Source organism: Melanotaenia boesemani, chromosome 16 (assembly GCF_017639745.1).
Source record: "Melanotaenia boesemani isolate fMelBoe1 chromosome 16, fMelBoe1.pri, whole genome shotgun sequence".
Taxonomy (NCBI): Eukaryota; Metazoa; Chordata; class Actinopteri; order Atheriniformes; family Melanotaeniidae; genus Melanotaenia; species Melanotaenia boesemani.
The window spans coordinates 9,161,221-9,181,214 of NC_055697.1; the positions used below are offsets into that span (position 1 = coordinate 9,161,221).

The 19,994-nt window shown below is 37.2% G+C and overlaps 1 protein-coding gene across 2 annotated transcripts in view; it reads right to left on the reverse strand.

The window, feature by feature from the left end:
* Window positions 1–12,341: 12,341 nt before the first annotated feature.
* Window positions 12,342–19,994, reverse strand: part of vwc2 (von Willebrand factor C domain containing 2) — a 39,353-nt gene continuing 31,700 nt past the window's right edge. For both annotated transcript variants that reach the window (XM_042010496.1, XM_042010495.1), the window contains one exon: window positions 12,342–13,117. In XM_042010496.1, coding sequence (XP_041866430.1) covers window positions 12,966–13,117 — 152 coding nt within the window. In that variant the 3' untranslated portion in view covers window positions 12,342–12,965. The remainder of the gene's footprint in view (window positions 13,118–19,994) is intronic.

Here is a 19,994-nt window from a genome sequence, read left to right on the forward strand (position 1 = left end):
TTTTCAATTATGTTTAAGATGTTGCATTGGGCAAAGACAGAAGGAAGGTAATGGACTTTTTCTGTTGCTTGAGAGAGACAGACTTGTCCTTTGAGATCTTAGTTTCCATTATTAAACCTCCAGCACACAGCACACCCAAGCTTTTTTTTAAATCTACTCTGACCAAGGTGAAATTACCTACTCTTGAAACTTAAAGCAAAATAAAGAAGCCACCGAGAGATGGCTCACAGTCTGTCTGAACCTTTTTCTCTTTGTTTTGTCTTTTCTTTTTTTCTTCTTTTTTGTTTTTTTCGTTTTTGAGGAGGGCAAGAAAACCAAAACACAAATCTTGCAAGGTTGTTTGCATTAAGGTCTGACTTCCTCATAGTTTTCAGAAAAAAAAATAACCCCAGGGGGATGCACAACAGCATGTGAGCCAGTGGCTAATACATTCACCGAGCACACTCACAGTATGTAGCAAGACCTGGATGATGAATAACCATGCAAGGGCCAAAGAAAATAAAAAAGAACACCACATGATGAATGTTGTTTTGCAAAAGCAAACACTTAGTATTCTATGGGGCAGAGACAAAAGCTGCCGTCTTTATGATAGCTTAACCGTCCAAAGCTGCTATCTCTAGTCTGACAGCAACTTATGCAGATATGTGCGGCTCGGCATTGCCCTGCTGAATTGAACCCTCCCTGAAAAGTGTTCAGCAAGCAGGTCACATTAGCATAGGCTGTCTGTTGTGGATGAAATTGTAACACTGTCCTCCAGGATGCTCTAAAGCCTTATCACTCACCTACCTGGCCCATAACAGCTCCTGATGGATAGGGCCAGATTGAACCTGCAGTCGCCTGGAAGCCTGTGTGCGTTAGAGAAAATAGGAGATTTGCTCGCTCCCGGGTTTAGATTACCTCTGAACTCTAAAACAAAGCCAAGTACGTTGTTTGATTTCCTTGTAATGTCCTTACAATACCTAGTTATTTAAAACACATCTGTCATTGTGTAACATGTGGGAGCAATGCTTGAATGGGAGGACAATTTACCGCTGCAATTGTGAGCATCACCGTTGTCTAGAGGCAAGACAAGCCAGAGAGGTGAAATTGAAAATGTGAATATCTTGCTAATGGCAGAGGAGGAGAGCTGGAGATATAATACCAAATCTATAAAGGACAATTTCAGGCCCTATACTCTGGAGACTCAAGCGCTCAATCATGAAGTGATTCACTCAGATTGATCAAGGAGCATTGTAATCACTTGGGAATGTAACATGTGGCTCCAAGGATGATTTGCCAAAGTCTCAAGAGATTCAAAGCGGGGTTTAATGGATCTGAGGTGATGTGCTTAGAAATTTATTTCAGAAGGTGCAAATAGAATACTCAAAGCACATTTTACCAGCATTTAGCAGCTGTCCAGTGAAATGAATGTTCAGAACAGAGGAATCTGGAGGAATAAATCTGCCATCAGAGAAACGGACAGCTGGAATTTAGTATTCTCCCAGAAGAAATTCAAAGGTCCCGTCTTTTTCAGAGAACAATCAGAAATCTACTAATGAACCATGCCATTCATAACAGCCTCTTATTAAGCAGAAAGTCTAAATGCACTTCCAGATAAGAAGGCTTCTTTTATTCAAAGTAATTCTAGTTGAAAGCTCAGTGCTCCCTCTGAAATCGAAATAAATGCCATAAAAGTGATATTAAATATTCAAAACTTCAGCTGTCATCTAGCTCTTCCCTTTTCAAGATAAATGTACAACGAAATGCACAATTTTGCATATTTAGTCTCTTCTTTTAAAGACCGAGACATCCACTAAGGAAGATCATTCCAGGTTTGCAGAAGAATGAAATTAGTGTGTGAAATTGGCCATCAAGAGGAGCAGCAACTTCTTAGGGAGATAATCTCAAAGCCTCCAACAGCACCTGCTTTAGAGCGTTTGTTTATTTTCTTGCTATTTTCTTCTCATGGAACTTTTTCACCTCTCTTAGATGATTGTCTCACTGGGTTTTTATTGCTTGTGATAAGACTGTAGACAGATAAAGCAACTGACAGGCTTATATTTATGTAAAACTACGGTTTAAAAAAATGTAAAAATAAACCGAATGCAATGTTTGCAAATCTGAAACCCACATTTTATTCTCAATAGACCATAAAAAACATTTCAGATGTTGAAAGTAAGACATTTTATTATTTTGTGGAAAATATGAGTCCAACTTTAAAAAGTTGGAACATGGGCAACAAAAGCCTGGAAAAGTCCTGGAGGAGCATTTGACTTTTGAAATTGTGGGACAGTTTCAGAAAAATGTTCCTCAACAAAAAATTGTGAAGACTATGAAGATCCCACCATCTAATGTACAACACCATCAAAAGATTCAGAGAATCAGCAGGAATCTCTGTGCGCATGGGACAAGGCCGAGGGTGGATGGATGATCTTCTTGCTCTCAGACAGCACTGTATTAAAAACAATCATCAGAATTAGAATCTGAATACTTTATTAATCCCAGAGGAAATTGTGTGCACACTGTAGCTCCATACCAAATAAAGAAAGGATAAGATAAAGCTAAAAATCTCAAAAAGAAAAATTACAAATTACAGTTACAATATGTAGTGACTAATATTTACAGTAATATCCATATGCTAGACAGTAAACTGTAAACAAAGTGTGAAGTGCAAATGTGTAACAGTGGATGTTGTTACTATATGGAGGTACAGTTTGATGGCCACAGGTAGGAATGATTTCCTGTGTCGTTCAGTGGAGCATTTAGGTGGTATCAGTCTCTCACTGAACGTGCTCCTGTGACTGAGGTTGTGAAGCGGGTGGGAGGTATTGTTCAGTATTGTCTTTATTATGGACAACATTCTCCTCTCCGACACCACTGTCAGAGTCCAGCTCCATCCCCACAATGTTACTGGCTTTGCGGATCAGTTTGTTCAGTTTGTTTGTGTCTGCAACCCTCGGCCCGCTGCCTCAGCATGCAACAGCATAGAAGATAGCACTGGCCACAACAGACTCATAAAACATCCTAAGCAGTGTTTGGCAGATGTTAAATGACCTTAGCTGCCTCAAAAAATAAAGACGGCTCTGGCCCATGTAAAGTGCAGTAGTGTTCTTAACCCAGTCCAGTTTATTGTCAGTATGCACTCCAAGGTATTTGTAATCCTTCACCACCTCCCCATTGATGCCCTGTATTGAAACAGATGTTTTGGATCTCCTAAAATCCACAATAACTTCCTTAGTCTTTGTCACATTAAGCTGCAGATGATTCTGCTCACACCATGTGACAAAAGAGTCCACAGCAGCTCAATATTCCACCTCATCTCCTCCACTGATACGTCCAACTACAGCAGAGTCATCAGAAAACTTCTGAAGGTGGCAGGTCTCTGTGCAGTAGCCGAAGTTTAACCTTTATTTAACCTTTACTTAACCAGGTAAAAATGTTTGAGAACCAGTTCTCAAACCAGTTCTCATTTTGCAAACATGACCTAGTCAGTTGTGTAGAGGGTGAAAACAAAGGGGTAAAGAACAGTACATTGTGGTGCTCCAGTGTTGCTGACCACTGTGTCCGACACACAGTGCTGCAGGCGCAAATACTGTGGTCTTCCTGTCAGATAATCAAAATCCAGGACACAAGAGAATCATCCACCTGCACAAAAACAAGCATGATTTTCTATTTGAAATCATAGCATGGGCTCAGAGACACTTCCAGAAATGGATGTCTGTGAACATAGTGCCATGAAATTCACAAATAGTTAATATTTAAAGCTCTAAAATGCCCAATCTATGAACACCACCGTCTTTTCTGGGCCACCACTGATTTAAAATGGTCTGAGGGGAAATGGAAAACTGTTCTATGGTCAGATGGAACAAAATTTTAAATTGTTTTTGGAAACCATGGATAGTGTGGCAAACTAAAGAGGAGATGGACCATCCAGCTTGTTATCAGTGGATAGTTGGAAAGCCTGTATCTCTGATGGTATGGGTTTGTGTGACAAAGTGGGTGAGTTAACACCATTTGTTTCTGTTTCACATCATTAAAACAGACTGGAATTAACCATATCCATTTGTATTTTATTTAACTATGTATGCTTCATCGTTCCTAGGTGGTCAGCAGACACCAACTATCTCGGGTTTGTTTGTGTTTTTGCTTTCTGTTTGAGTACAGCTAGTAAACATTAACATCTATATAAATCCAAACTCAGACCAATATTAATATATTTAGTTCTGTTTATTGGTTGAAACTGGTTTTTTTTATGTTATTGTGTCACTATACTTACCATGTGATCCAGATTACTTCCTGTATTTATGGTGTTTGACCATATTAGTGACATCACTGGAAGGAATTGAGAATGGGGAAGATTGGTTATGCTGAGTTACAGAAATTGATCATGCTGTTGTTTAGTGGTATATGGTACAAAGGCTTCAGGAATGATGACTGTGTAAAAGGTTATTTAAGGTTACTCTGAATGAATAACTTAATAGTATTTATGTGTAAGAAATATACTTCATTTTAAAGTAGTCAGACTCTAAGGAAGCCATTTTGTAAACAGGACCCAAAATTACATAAGGTTGGTCTTTTGTCTGTGTGATAAGGCCTATGAATGTAGCAGGTAGTGATGGCCTTTCTGGCCAACTACTTCACCAAAAGTTTCATTACTCGATACTCCGATTAACAGCTCATTTGGGTGTACTGACGTCTGCTGGTTACTTGATGTCCAGCAGTCCTGTGATATTACATGCAGGGTCAAGCAGCAACTTCCAGCAGTAAAATGTGAAGCCTACGTGGAAGAGCAAAAAATTGCAGTTCACCCCTCATCCGCTAGGGGCTGGCTCCAAAACAGAGTCAATCCCCATAGACTCCCATGTTAAAAAGACCAACTTCACAGCAGAAATAAATATAAAATAAATAATACATAAATGTTTAAAGCCGGTACAGAAAAAAAAAAAAAAAACATTTTAGGATTAATAGGTCAAGTTTACCTTCATGACACCTGTGAGGGGGGTGAATTTTTTTCTAACCCATCCGTTCTGATGTTATTTAATCTTGAAATTCGGCATAATTAGGTCCGTGTCCTTTTGATTGACAGGTATCCAATATCATCGGAAATGAAATGATAAACTACTGAATGTCCTTTGCTTTTTTTGGTGGCTCCTCTTTTGAGGTAGTGCTGTCAGTGAATTTCCTGTCCGTAATGATCTTCAGCATCACCTCAGATCATGCAGAACATTCCTGTTTCTCGTGACTTTTTCAGTGGTTCAAATCACTCAATGAGGTTGTCACATGATTTCAGAGAAACAGAGCCTTCTTTGTTTTTAGTCACGTGATATGCAGAAAAACAATACAGGCCTAGATTCAGGCTTCATTTGGACACGCCCACTTTGCTCGACACTGGCCTTGGGTTTAGTGATGTTACGTCATGTAACATCACTCGTAGCAGGGTGCATGTGAGATTAATTTCGGTAAGAATGATTTTAGTTATGCTCTGTCAACCAAAGTTAACTGATTTATCATGTCTTCTTTCTTTGCATTTTTTTCTGTATACATGTTGCAACATGCACTTTTGTAAAATAAATACTTGCCATTTTGGAAGACCTATGCTTACTGCCATTTTTAAGCCACTCTTCTCACACAACCTATCACAGGTTGCATTACTGCATGGAGTGAGCAGCTTACACTTTTGTGAAGCTCCCATCTGCTCCCATCCAGACAACATCCTTTTAAGGTAAATCCTTGCAGATTAATATAAATCACCTACTGCATCCATTACAACAGCATGGATGCACAGGAGAGGAGTTGAGGTGCCTAACTAGCCTGCCTGCAGTTCAGACCTTTCACCAATATAAAACATTGGGCGAATAATGAAATAAAAAATCCAGCAATGAAGGTCCAGGACTGTGGAACAGCTGGAATCCTCCATCAGACCCTAATGGGATGTCATTCCTCTCCTAAAACTCCAGCAACTGGTCTCCTCAACTTCACAGACGTATACAGTTATCAAAAGAAGAGGGGATGCTACACAGCTTTCTGACTCTTTTTAAAGATATATCCAAACGGTTAAAGGTCTCAGTTTTAGCATCTGATTTGTTGTTTTTGTTCTGTGAGGAAGAAATTTGGGTTTATAAGATTAGCAAATCATTGTATTATGCCTTTATCTACATTTTACACAGCATCCCAACTTTTTTGGAACTGGGGTTGTGAGATTAACTGTTAAAGTAAGGCCATGCTTTTGAAACTTTGATTGAATGGAGTACTGAAGCGGTTTGATGTAAAGCATCAATCAAGTAGTGTCTTTACTCTGAACTTTAAAGTGAAACGTGTGGAAAACAAAACATTTATAGAGAGTCTTGGCATTTTGGAGGAATAGCACCTTTTTTTTTTTTGCATTGAAATAAAAAAAACATGACATTAATTTATTGAGGACGTAAGAGCAAGTATATTATTTTGGGTAGATGCCAGAGAAGACTAATAGGATTTATTAAACAGTTTCTGGAAACCTTGGAAATATTCATCATCGTGTCTCTGTCCAGTGTGTGCAGTAAACTAATTACATGTTTTTCAATAAATGACTGGCTGGAAACGTATAAACAAAGTCTAAAAGGGAGACGTGTGACAGAAATCCAAATTGCTGTGTATTGAAAATGCATCAACCTTGGGTGGGAAAAGAAGTAATCTTATTAGACTTTTCATTCCTTCTGAAAACATGGCGACATATCTCATTCACAGCTGGTCTCTATCTTTAATGCATGGAAGTATGACAAATGTAAACCTATTTTTACATAAATACAAGCCAAGCTACAAGCTAAAATAACACTGCTTGCTGGTAAAGCTTGTATTGAATATAGCATGAACAATGAAATTACCAACTTTAATAGCATTTTACTCTTGCTCAATAGATTGAATTTTGTAAAAAATAATAAATAAATTATTCAGCACAGTAACAAAAAGAAAATTGGTAAATGACATTTGGTGTTTGCAGCATTATTCTTTACACCAATATTCTTTCTACTGTTGAATTCATGTCCTAAGAAAGTCATATACTGTATAATCTTCCGTCCTGCTTTTAAATGATATGATTACTGATATTCATGCACATGGAGAACATGCAAACTCTGTACAGCTACTATGGCAACAGTGCGAACCACCTCAATTCACTTCAGTTCAGTTCAGTTTAATACAGCTTCATTTGTTTAGTGCCAACTTACAACAAAGTAAACTGAAGGCACTTTACAGAAATAATCCGTTCAGGCCAATTCATTGTGATCCAATAAAAAAATAAATAAATCCACATTCGCCCATAAGATGTTAACTGTGCCATACAAGCTCATTCATAAAACATTGCCTAGCTCAGGAAAAACCAACTGATAGCAGTAAATATTTTTGATAGATCACCATTTATGATTGACCATGTGTAATTTTCAAATTCTTTAATTTATTCATTTTCAAGTCTTCTTTTTTTCCTCTAGCCTCTGATTTTAACTGAAATCTATCAAAAAAACATAGCCAACTTACTGCAGTGCTATGTGTACAGTTTACATTATATGATTAGCTTGGTTTTTAGCACTGACGTGATAGCAAACGTATCAATGCTGTGGCCTTTTCCACTAATGGGATTCTGCCTTATCAGTGAGAAAAACTTGTCCTTGTTAACCCACATGCTTTCTTCATGCGTACACACTGCAATCTGACACCGTGAAATCAGCTGAGAAATGTTGTAGCTGCAATAGAATCGACATTTACAATGTGAACAGTAAGTTCCTACAGTCCAGAAGAAGCTTTGCAAGGTCTGCATAAGATTTCAGTCCTTGCTGGCAAAAAGCTGTCTCCAGTGACAGAAAGCAACACCAATATTTGCTCTTGTTTTGTCTTTTTCTGACATTTTGTATCGATGGAGCTGAATGTTGTTTCTTTGTGGGAGGTAGTGGCGGACAAACATTGACTTGCCAGGAGCTTTTGCTGTTTATGTGCTTTTGAACTTATCTCCATGTTCTGTTAGCTGGCAGTTTCTTTATTTGCTGCTGCCAACACTGCTGCTGCTTCTAATCACATCCAGGCTTTAAAATAGTGAGATGACTTTTTCTTTTAAGGTAATTATTTAGTACCAGGTAACATCATGACCAATAACTTTAAACTATAATTTGTCATGATGTATATGTTTCTTACTCTAAACATGTGCTTTTAACATATAAACCTATGTACGATAAGTTATGACATGTGTTTACAAGTACAAGTGTGCATATTCATCCAAAGTTTTCCATAAAACAAAAGTTAAAATCCCATAAATATTGTTTGCGTGTATTTTGTATGTGAAAATAGAATTTAAAGTCACAACAATAACACTGAAAATTACAATTATTCAATTTATGGTTGTGGTTTCTTCATGAATACAACCCAAAAACTGGTGAATTTACCATCAAACTTACATCACAGGGTCACAGGCATCGTCTATGGACTAAAAGATAAGTTTGGCTAAGCAAACTGCGCATGTATCTAATGTCCATCAAACTTAATAGCACCAAAATGGCAGATGCGAGATCAGAGTATGATTTAAATACACTACCAACATCTGTACAAATCCATGAACTGTTAACATTACTTGATTTCATTCTGTGTTTGTGTAACTGTCTCCATCAAGTTCAACAGACTTTAGACACATAGCAGTTTGTGAAACAGATTTCTCTTCTACACCACAGATAATGCCTTTTTTTAAGGTAAACCTAAAGAATTTTTAGATCGTGTTTATAATGAAGAAACCACAACCAGTTTTATTTGTAATTATGTAATATGGCAACTTTTTAAATTGTATTCTCACAATATACACACCAAACATTTTGTGTATCATGTAATGTTTATGCACAACTTTAAATAAATATGCATGCGTATACTTAATTGACATCTTACTGCGTAGAGGTACATTTTCACCCTAACCATACACTTTTAATTCCTAAATGTAAACATTTCCATCATTAATCACAAATGTAAAACAAAATTAGAAAATTCTACCCGCCACCACAACTTTTCTTCCAATAAGGCTTCTTCTTTTATTATGTGTGGCATAGTCAAGAGGCAGCTGTTGAACGTGAGCATTGACGTGTTTCAGATAGAGTGGACAGATCATCAAAAGCATGATGGGAGCTGTATCAAGACTTGCAGAAGCAAAAGACTAATGTACATATGTACATATTTTATGTATTATCACAACATCATGTTGACATTGTTAAAGGTTTGAAGTTTTGAAGTAACCCTTAGTTGAAGCTTAGTTATTTCAGAAAAAAATACATATGAAACAGGTTTGAACCTTTTTGTGTCTGATAGTTGTTAAATTAGTCTTCATTTAAATCAATGACTTAAAAAAAGCTGAGAGAAGTACACAGCTGTCTTGAGCTATATTTACCATGCTGTTATGTGGTTTGACATTAATTATTCTGCCAAAACAAGCATAGTTTCCTTAAAAAATAAAAATAAAAAGGCATTAATACTAATTTAATCGGTAGACAATTAAGATAGCTGAGCTATTCATTCCATGTGCTCTATCTGCAAAAACAAGCCAGATGGTCCATATACTCCTAAGACTGGAGGACAGTGTCCATTATTTAAATAAGGAGTAAAGAAATTACATTTGTTGGAACACTGAGGAATTTTTCCTCTTTTCTAAAACCTATTTTTAAGGAGCTGAGGGCACAGAGAGGGTTTTAGTGTTTCTGGCTTTTGTTTAAGTCATGGACACGGTAATGAACTCTTTTCCAGACAATAGTTTTTAGTTTCCAGAACCTAAGCAGTGATTTCAACTACAGAATCTGTTTTTAATGCAAGGCTGCTTGAGGGTTTTAAAGATTACAGCCGTTCAGGAATGTCTTTCAGCATCCACATTCTCTGAATCTTCTATTGATGGACAGCAAAATTCTTTACCAACTTTAACCCAGAAATTTTGTTCTTAATTTGCTGTTTGATAAAGAGTAATACCTCCTACCTATTTAATGAAAGACCTCGTATGAACAGAACGCTATTATTCTAACCAGCCCTGTCAATGAACTGTTGTCAGTTAAAAAGATTACTGTACTGGTGAGACAAAATATTTTCCAGTCTTTATTTGCCCTAAGTTTTTTTTTTATTATTATTATATTGCATGCATCCTATTTTCAAATTGAAGCAGTTTTTTTTATTTTAAAGTTGTCCAAATTCTTTTTTAGCACCATATTTTACACATAATTAAAAGCTAATGGAAATGGTGATATATCTTAAAATCTCCTATGAGATATCAGGAGGACATTTAATATTACGCCTTATTTCTGTGCTTCACTTTATTTCAGCTTTTATTCATTCACTGATTGCTATAAATGAATAATGTATTTCATCACATACTGTAATATGAACGTATTTTGTCTCAGTACAGCAGTGCACATTGTCCAGAACAGGGCAGAAGCCTAATTACATACTTCCAGCTTTGGGGAGACCAAGTTAATCTCTTCTGTGCCTCTCTAACAGATGCGTCCAATTAATGGCCTGTCTTTGATGGAGTTTAGATGCATACATCTCTGGGAATTTCATTTCAAAGTAGAAAAAAAGAAGGACAAAACGGCACTGTTTCTGATAAGGATAAATCCTGTCTTAATTATGCCTTGTCTACCCAGCCATACACGGATCCAATTTTTAATAATGGCTGAATTTGAACCGATCTAAAGCCAGTTAATGACCTGAGCAGAGCAGATAGAAATTGCAGATAGCACCCCCAGTTTTGCCCTTGCTGAATGCTGTTTATCTCTAACAGTTTGCACAATAAACCAGATGTTGCACATCTTCATATATATATATATATATATATATATATATGTGTGTGTGTGTGTGTGTGTGTGTGTGTGTGTGTGTGTGTGTGTGTGTGTGTGTGTGTGTACGTATAGATATCCTTTTTTCACTAGTGATAGCATTTTCGTGCTTTTGTTCTCTTGTGTGCTATTATTAATGTTTAAGTGATTTTTAAATGATTTTATTTCAATTTGTATACTTTTACTTTTATATTAATTTTAAATTCATGTGGTATTCAATGTGAATGGCAGAGATTTTCATTGTACCAGGAAACCTGTTTCTTTACTGTACACATGATAGTCAACGCTTTGAATCTCTTTGAATCTCTTCAGTCTGCTCAGTCATTACTGGTTGATATACAGCAGGTACATTGGATATAAGGGAATAATATCTTGTTTACCAAAAGAAAATAGAGAATGAATTACAGCAATTCCCCTAAATGGATACAACTGTTTGCATGTGAAGGATGGTGGATAGGAGGGAAGGATTCCACAGTTAGTGAACACCTTGCATGCATGAGCACGCTTGCTTCCCAGCAATGAAACAGTTTAGTTTGAGGAGACCCTTACAGTAAGAGGAACAGAGGAGTTAAGGCCAGTCAGAAAATCTTAATAGATCTGTGCCACGGCTCCCCTGCTGCTCCAAGAGAAGCCTGTCACGTAGCATGTACATGCATTTAGGCTTATTTACCTCGATCCAGCTGGCTGTCTGACGGGCACGTTTCACTGCTGGAGATGCAACATCGTTGTCTGGCAACCTCTTGATCAAAGCATGGCCGGCACATTGCAGAGAGCGACACTGAGCGCTCTTCCTTGAAAATGCAAGAGATAACAGGAGAAAAGCAAGAACCCAACACCTGCATTGACTTATCCGGCCAGACTGGGGGTGTTCATATCCTGAACTTAAATTATTAATCTTCAATTCATGATCTTCTGGTTGATGGGCCACATTGCTCTTCATCTTTAATGTGAAAACAAGGACAAAAAGAAATATGAAGCGACTCAAATGACCTTAAATTGCCTAAATTCTTAAACCAAATTGCAATCAGTGGCATCACTTTCTCCTGTCTGGCCTTTATTAGTGCAGTCAGAAATCCTGAGACAGCTACAGACATCCCGTAGTCTCACTTCCAGTCTCTCGTGTTTCAATTGTGATGCTTATGTCTGCTGGAGGTAACGTCACATTCCCTTGACAGCTTATTAAATATTAACTTGTTGCTCTCACATGAACAGATTTCACTTTAGAGCTTCAAAGTAGAAAGATGTATACATCTGAAAGGTGAATTTCTTCAGATTTGTCACTTTTAAAGCTTTTAAAACCACAATATCAGAAGTGCCAAACATTTTTTCTAAAGACAGAATCAGGGTCAATTACTCAATTACAGTCTCATTTGATGATTTTAGAGAGGACTTTATTCATATGCAAGTCTGTAAATGCAAAACACCATCAACATGAAGATCTTTAGCTATAAAAAAAGTTACCAGTTGAGTATTTTACAGAGCACAGATTGGCATCAATTTGAGACATGAACACACAGTACCAAGGGAAATACAAAAAAAGCACTTTTAAATTAAAGCACATCTGAACATCCAAATAAAAAAGGTAAAAGTATTCAGGAAACAGTCAAGTCCACTTGAATTTCTCTTTTCGCTCTCGTTTTTTTTTTTTTTCTTTAAACGCTTAAACTGTCATCCTACACAGTAAATCTTTATCGATCAATCCGAAATAAATGGTCTAGTCTGCACTTTGGTGGTAGAGGGGGCCGGTGTCTTGCTTTGTTGGATGGCACCACATGTTGAGACATTGAGGTTTTCACCTCCAAAGACAGCTGTGTGTGTGTGTGTTCTTTACATTCTGTTGTTTGATTGACCTCTGGCCCAATACATTGCTTATTAAAATACAGAGGCTGTAAAAAATATTTTTTTTCACTAACTCAGCATACCCCTATATTTTGTTTATATCCATAAATAATTTTATACATAGATAAATAGATATTCTGTGTGTAGACTATAAACTTTCATAAAAGCATTTTTCAGTCATACAGGAGTGACTACAGTATAAATGCTGAAATGCTGGAGGGCTGCTGACCGACCCTGATGTCCAGTAGACTGGGTGAAAGGCCGAGAGTGTACATGCTGATTGGCACTGGAATTGTGCAATGTTCCCCCCTCTCGCTGTGCCAGTCTTTAGCTCTGCTGGCACTCGTTTTTACTGCAGGTGGCCTGACGCTCAATCTGCCACGTGCCCTCCTCATATGTGCAGTAGCAGATCGTACACTCGTCAATCTTCACTTCTCGGCCAGCCGGAATCACTTCTGTGTCCGCGTAGCAGTTTGGCCCTGTAGGTGGTACAAGAAAAACATGGAAACAGGTGGTTTAAAGAAAATGGGCTTTATATTATGTTTGAAAATGGAATTTCAAATTGACCCTATGCATTTTTTATATGCTTCTTTTGTGTTGTTGGCAACATTGTACCATTATCGAGGTCAGACTCACTCAGAACACTGAAAATGCATGAATTTCTCCTGCTCCTCTGATTTAATATGCTGTGGGAACTCTGCTTGGGTCAAATTAAATCATCAGAAACCTGATAATGGGTAAGTTAATGTTTTACAGCTAAAAATGTACAGACACCAGAGACATCCTCCTCACCTTGGAGCTGGAGTTATTTTAAAGAGAAAAAATAAATAGTGTTGTTCAGTTCGCACATGTCCATGCTTTTCTGCTGCAAGAGCAACCAAGGACCTTGTTCAGTGTCTAAAAAAGAAGTGTTAAGGACAGATCAAACAATTCAAAGTCACCTTGCTTTGTGTTGCTCAAAAAAATTCCAATTAAAAGCTGAGGTGGGTTCAAAGGATACCTACATGAAACTCACAGACTGTTCAGTCTGGATGCAGGTCTAACATCAACAGCCTACAAATTGTACCATTTCAGTTCAGTCTCACCCTTAAAAGGCGAAAAATTAACAAAACAAATCAAAGAAAAGTATTCATGCTAATAAAGATAAAATCTGTATCTTCTTTTTATGCCCGGCACGATTTTCAAATATGTGTATATTTTATGTGTTCAGCTGAGGAAGTCAAACTTGATCGCCAGTAATAGAAGAAAGAGATTCAGATAAAAGATAGCCATTTAAAAAAATCACTAATATTTAAATGCAGTATGTTAATAGAGTGCCTGGTTTTATTCAAATCATGTTTGAATAAAAGCTTTGCCTTATGTTTGTCATGCCTAATCTAAACCAGACATTTTTCATGTGTAAACCTGTGACTAAACAGCAAGCCACAGCACAAGGAAACAGTGACTGAAAGCAAAAAAGGACATTTTAAAGCAAGATAGCAAGATGGGGAATGTCTTAGATCTTCCACCTGAGAGTTGTGACACCATCTACCTCTCCAACCTCCTAATGCAGACCTTTAAATCTATTAAATGTGAAAGATATGTGACTAATTGAGAAAATGCTCCAACACTTTGTTCCTCTGTATTTACATTTATGTACAGTAGTACAAAAAAAGTAAAAAAAAAAAAATATCTGTGAACACAAATTGGCAAACTAAACTCTTGTGACAATTTTGTGTGATTGTGAAGTTCTTTTATTAGGTTATACATCTCTTAATGGCCTTGGGCCTTATTTATATGGCTTGCTTTTAAATGATGAACCCTCACGGACCCTGAGGCCTTCTGAACTTTTACCCATCAAACAACAGACACCTATGGACACTGCTTTAATGGCTAAATTAGGTCAGTCCATTGACGCCTTTGTTTAGGCCATAAAAGACATTAAAATTTGGGCCCTGTTTAGACGTCTTACTTGCACCAAAGTTAGACCAAACTAAACCTGAGCTAGGCACAGTTAATTATTTTTGAGCAGAGTCTGACCAATGTGCCTTCAACATTGCTTGCTGCTGGTACCACACTAACTCCTCATTATGACCACATACAACCCCGCTTAAATTAGCTGAATTATCTTTTTAAAACAGAATGTAAAATTTGATAAACATTTTCTAAATGTAAATGGTGTCAAAAAATGTCATGGGGGGGAAATAGTAAAATAAAGAATTAAGGGTGTTTGAGTAAAATCCTATTAGAAATCTATTTTAGTTTATTTATTTAGTTCAAAATGAATTTTTAGATTTTCCTATATAAAACAAACCTCAGATCAAACAGCCTCAGATCGCACCCCTACAGCAACTCCACAGATTAATCTGAAGGGAGGACATTTGCAGCATATGATACTGCATTTTACATTTTGTATTTCTGATCCGACCTATGCTGTGTACATTGACTCTGAAGAAGTTATTCTGATCATGACATGCATTTACGTGTATCACATGTTTGAACGGAATAAATAATTTTGACATGCACAGTAGGGTACTGCTGTCTGCCTTTTGATACCATGAGTAGAAAAAGAAATAGTGATTTTGAGTGTAAATCACCACTACCATGCATGTTTGTGGCTGTCTTATGACATCTCCCACTAGTTGTAACGCTTTGTTTTTAAATAAAAACTTTATTAAGTTGAGTAACAGTACCAACGTAAAAAAGAGGATTTATGTGTTGTTGATGGCGTACGGCTCACATAACAGATGTGCAAAATAATCATTTCTACCTGAAATTTGGAACATGTTAATATGCACGCTGATGAGAACATCAACATAACTGTCCCTCTCAATCGAAAATTTAATTTTTATTTGAATAAGTGTGATCAGATCAGAATCTTGTGATTAGTATGTTTACATTAAGTATTTTTACTACAATCAGGGTTTTAGTCTGAATATTTGTGTCTGTGTAAACATGGGTAGTGTCATAAGCCATGTGTTGCTTATCATCTAAGGTTGTCCATCCATCCATCCATCCATCCATCCATCCATCCTCTTGCTTCTTATCCAGGGCAGCTGCAAGGAAGCCCAGACTTTTAGGGGGCACCTTTACCAGCCACTTCCTCTGGCTCCTCTCAATGCAGAGGAGCAGCGACTCTACTCTGAGCCCCGTCCTGGGTGACTGAGCTTTTCAGGTGAGCCCAGAAACCCTGTAGAGGAAACTAATTTTGGCCGCTTGTATTTAGGTGCAGTGTGAGTTGGGTGGTGGCCAAAGGCAGGGACTATGATGGTCCGATCCTCGGTTGCAGAAGCTAGCTCTAGGGACGTGGCTCTACGTTTGTATTTACTTAAATTAAAGACATGGTAAGGACTAGATGATTTTATTATTATGTATTGAAATGTTAAAACTTTAAATTTATAGAGGGTGCATTTTTTAAAGCCTGGTTCTTTCTGAGACTCTCAGTGGTACATTAGTAAGTTGGAAAAGCTATACCATGGTGTTGAATGCTTATTTGCTTATGATATGACTTATAATATATAAAAGCACCACACTGAATTGACACAATAACAAGCTTTTGGTACCAGACAATATTAAATGTCAAATACAATAATATGATCAGAACTGTCCAACCACACATTCAAACTTTCAACAAAGACTCCTGATAGAAAAACATCTACCAGCAATGCTTCACTGTTGGACGGCGGGTAGCATGTCAGTATGAAAGTAGGGCACGATTTCTGTTATTGTTTTACTGCTACTTTTAGATGACACATCTGTTGCAATAACCAGATTTCCATATGGAGTTTATTCAACTCAGTGGTTCTTTCATGACATCCCAGTAAATATGAATGCAGTCAGTCAAAGAGGACAGTAAACACAAGAGACAGAGTATGTTGCGCTTTGATTCATTTCTCTCAGTGGAAAATGGACTTTCACATCTGGGTTTTTGTTGGTTGTTTCCCAAAATAATGTCCTGGTTAGGGAAATATATATGAAGCACAAAAATCTGTGAACACAGTTGTTACTGTCAGTTTACATTTCTGACAGCTGCTCACATTTAACACAGGGAATTAGACTTTTCAGTGGGGCGCCATTAAAGGTGGAATTTCTTACAGGTTTTTAAACATCCATTACACCATTAATCATCAGCTGTACTTCTAGCTACTCAAAAACAGATTTTCCTTTAGCCATCATTACCATGCCCTTCGGACCGCTAAGTGGCTATTCATGGTTATGAAGAGGATTTTTACCCAAAACTCTAATCTCTCAGCAGAAGAGAGATGTACCCAGGGATTGTAGTGGGTACATTAAATTCTTAAGGACATGTTTATATCTTTCACGGTCTTATACTGGTGTTTAGACATTAAATTCAAGCATTTTTCTCTTAAGTATTTAGTCTTAGTATTTGCTCCAATTTTCAGTGTGCACACGGAAGTTATTCAATTACAATTTCTTCCACACTCCTTAGATGAGCATCGCTACCAGTAAAGCACACTTCTTGCTGTAGGCAGTTTCTTTCCTTTCATAACCTCAAGGTTGGAGTGCACAGAGTGTGAACAGTCCATTAAAAAAAAAAAAAAAAAAAAAAAAATTAAACTGTGTTTTGCAGTACTTTAATAAAGTTTTGAAGTGCAGCCCAAGGGACTGTTCGTGTGCCATTTTTGCAGGAAATTGGCTCTTGCTAATGAAAGTTTTTGTTAGGTAGTTGTTAAGAAATAAGCATGGAAAGTAGGCATTAAACGTGTGAAACAATCAGACCTCCACTACAATCAAGATTATTTTGGTGCTTCCTAGAGTCACATTTGCTGGTCTGTAGCGTTTAAGTGTGCACTGACACAATGCCATCAGCATCAATTATCTTAGAGAAGAAATTGTTGCTGCCCATCAATCAGGGAAGGATTATGAGGCCATTTTAAAGTAATTTAAGTCTATCATTATAAAGTGAGAAAGATTACTCATAAGTGAAGAAGATTCAAAACAGTTTCCAATCTTTACAAAAGTGGATGTCTCAGCAAGTTCACCCCAAGGTCAGACTGTAATTTTGAGAGCATATAAAAAATATCAAGATTACACATCAGACTCTACAAGTTTTGGTTAGCATGTTAAAGTTCATGACAGTACAATTAGAAAAAAACTGAGCTGATTTGCTTGGAAAAGCTGCCAAAAGGAAGCTTCTGCTCTCATAAAAGAACATGGCAGCACAGCTTAAGTTTGCAAAGTCAGAGCTAAAAAAAAACCTCACAACTTATGATACGGTATCCTTTGGAGAGAGAAGACCAAAGTGAAGATATTTGTTTATCATTTTTAGAAATATGTCTAGCAAAATTATAAATAAATAAAGCATTTCAGTACAAACATCTCATCTTAGCTGTCAAGCACGGTGGTGGAGGGGTAATGATTTAAGCTAAAAACATTTTGTATTTGTTTTAAGTTATTGCTGCTAAACTTGGTTTTGCATGATACTGAATCATGAGATGACTTTGCTTTTCATACACTGATTTTTTATAAGTAATAACAGTATAATATGTCACACGTTGTTTACCTAAATTTAGGACCTAGTAAAGACCAGTTGATTTCTTGTTTTTCATTGTCTTGTTGCGTAAAAAACTTAGAGGATGCTTTTTCTTTATCTACAAACAGTTGTGCACATAACAATCTGCTTTGGAAGGTGTAGTGTCTAATTATTAGTATCATGTAGGTAGTATAATCATATTTAGATCTACTAAGCAATTTTAGACATAATGGTCTGTTTCCATAGTTATCATATGGATAACACAATGACTTTCTGAGTACCACAATGACATGAGCCAGATGTTTCCTGTATGATAGCTTCAGGAATGATGTCAGAAGTAACATAAAGGATGTCCATTGTTTGTAAACCTCTATAAGGATGCTACTATGTATAGTCTTTAGGATTCCACGTTAGCCCAGAAACCTTACAGATCTGTTTAAGATGTCACTTTTTGTAATAAGACCTTTTTTGTTATACATGAAGTTGGTGTTTGGAGCTCCATTTACCTCTAAGTATTTTTGCCACATCACCTGCTTCAAGTAATTTACTACAAAGGCTCAAAAGACAGAACATTAATGTCCTCTCTGTATCACAGACAGCATGTGAGATGAGGGGGTTTTGTCTAGTGAATGTGCCCCTGTCCTCGACCAATGGCTGGAATAAAAAGTGCTAATAAATCATCCATTATCTCTTAAGCCGCATGGCAAAATATAAACACCGCGGGAATTGCTTACACATCAGGTGTAGCATAACAATGGTTATTTTCCAGAGACTAACAAGGTCTTGAGCCACTCAGTTTTTTTAATTAAGATGCTCATAAATGTTGAGTCTTTCAGCTGCAGCCACCAGCATTTTATTGAACAGCACAACCCAGAATGAGTGTTCTGGCACATCAATCAATATGAACAGTTTGCTGAGGGCCGTCAAGATGTCAAACTTAACACATTTATAAGTCTTCAGATGAACACGCACACACTCTATCTGAATAACAACTCATCCTGTGGCCCAGGCTGCTGTCGTTACTTATTCATCATCATTAGCAGCATTTAGAAACACAAAGTCTTCAAGAAAAAAAATGCACATGTCAAGGATACGCTCAGAGAGGAAAAACGCAAAAAGTATAATCTCATAATTCCTCAAATAAACACAAAACACTTCCTTCTGGAGCTGGGATTAAAACACAGCCTGTCATCCAGCCATATCCATGACATTCATTTGTGTTAATTAATGCATGGATTTGTAGCCACAGCGCTTTCTTGTTTCTGGTTTTACTCAGCCATTCATTTTACACCCACCTTCATTAATATATCCCATTTCTACATCACTCACTGTCTCTCTGCCTCTCATGCTCAGTTGCAGAAAAAGATTTTTATAGGCGCATGAGGCTTCACAAAAGCTTTTCAATAGCACCCGAAGAGTCGGAGACAAATGGATTGTGCATGTGCATGAACAGTTGGACCCAAACTGTCACGGCAGCATGTTAGAAGTTGGCATGGGAAGTGTTTGAGAGGGATAGCCATTAGCACCTGTGGTTTTTGGCTCTTAAGCAGCGCAAGATAATGGACAGGAAAACGAGGATGCGTGCCGATCATCCCAGCCCTTAATTCTGACATGTTACAACCTGCAGAGCTGCATTATAAGGTAATGGGAAAAGAGAATAGCATAACTCGCTCATCTTGATGCTTTTCTTGCGTACATTTGCATTATAAATGCTGAATAAAAATGAACCTGCTTTATAAAGACAGGGAAATGAGAGAACTTTGCTGGATTTAGCAAAAATATGAATAATTTCTCTCAGGGACACTGTGATGCAGACCCTGACTTTTAAATATAAACTGCCTTGCATCAAAGCTGCAGACAGCATGGTTTTACAAAGCTGCCGT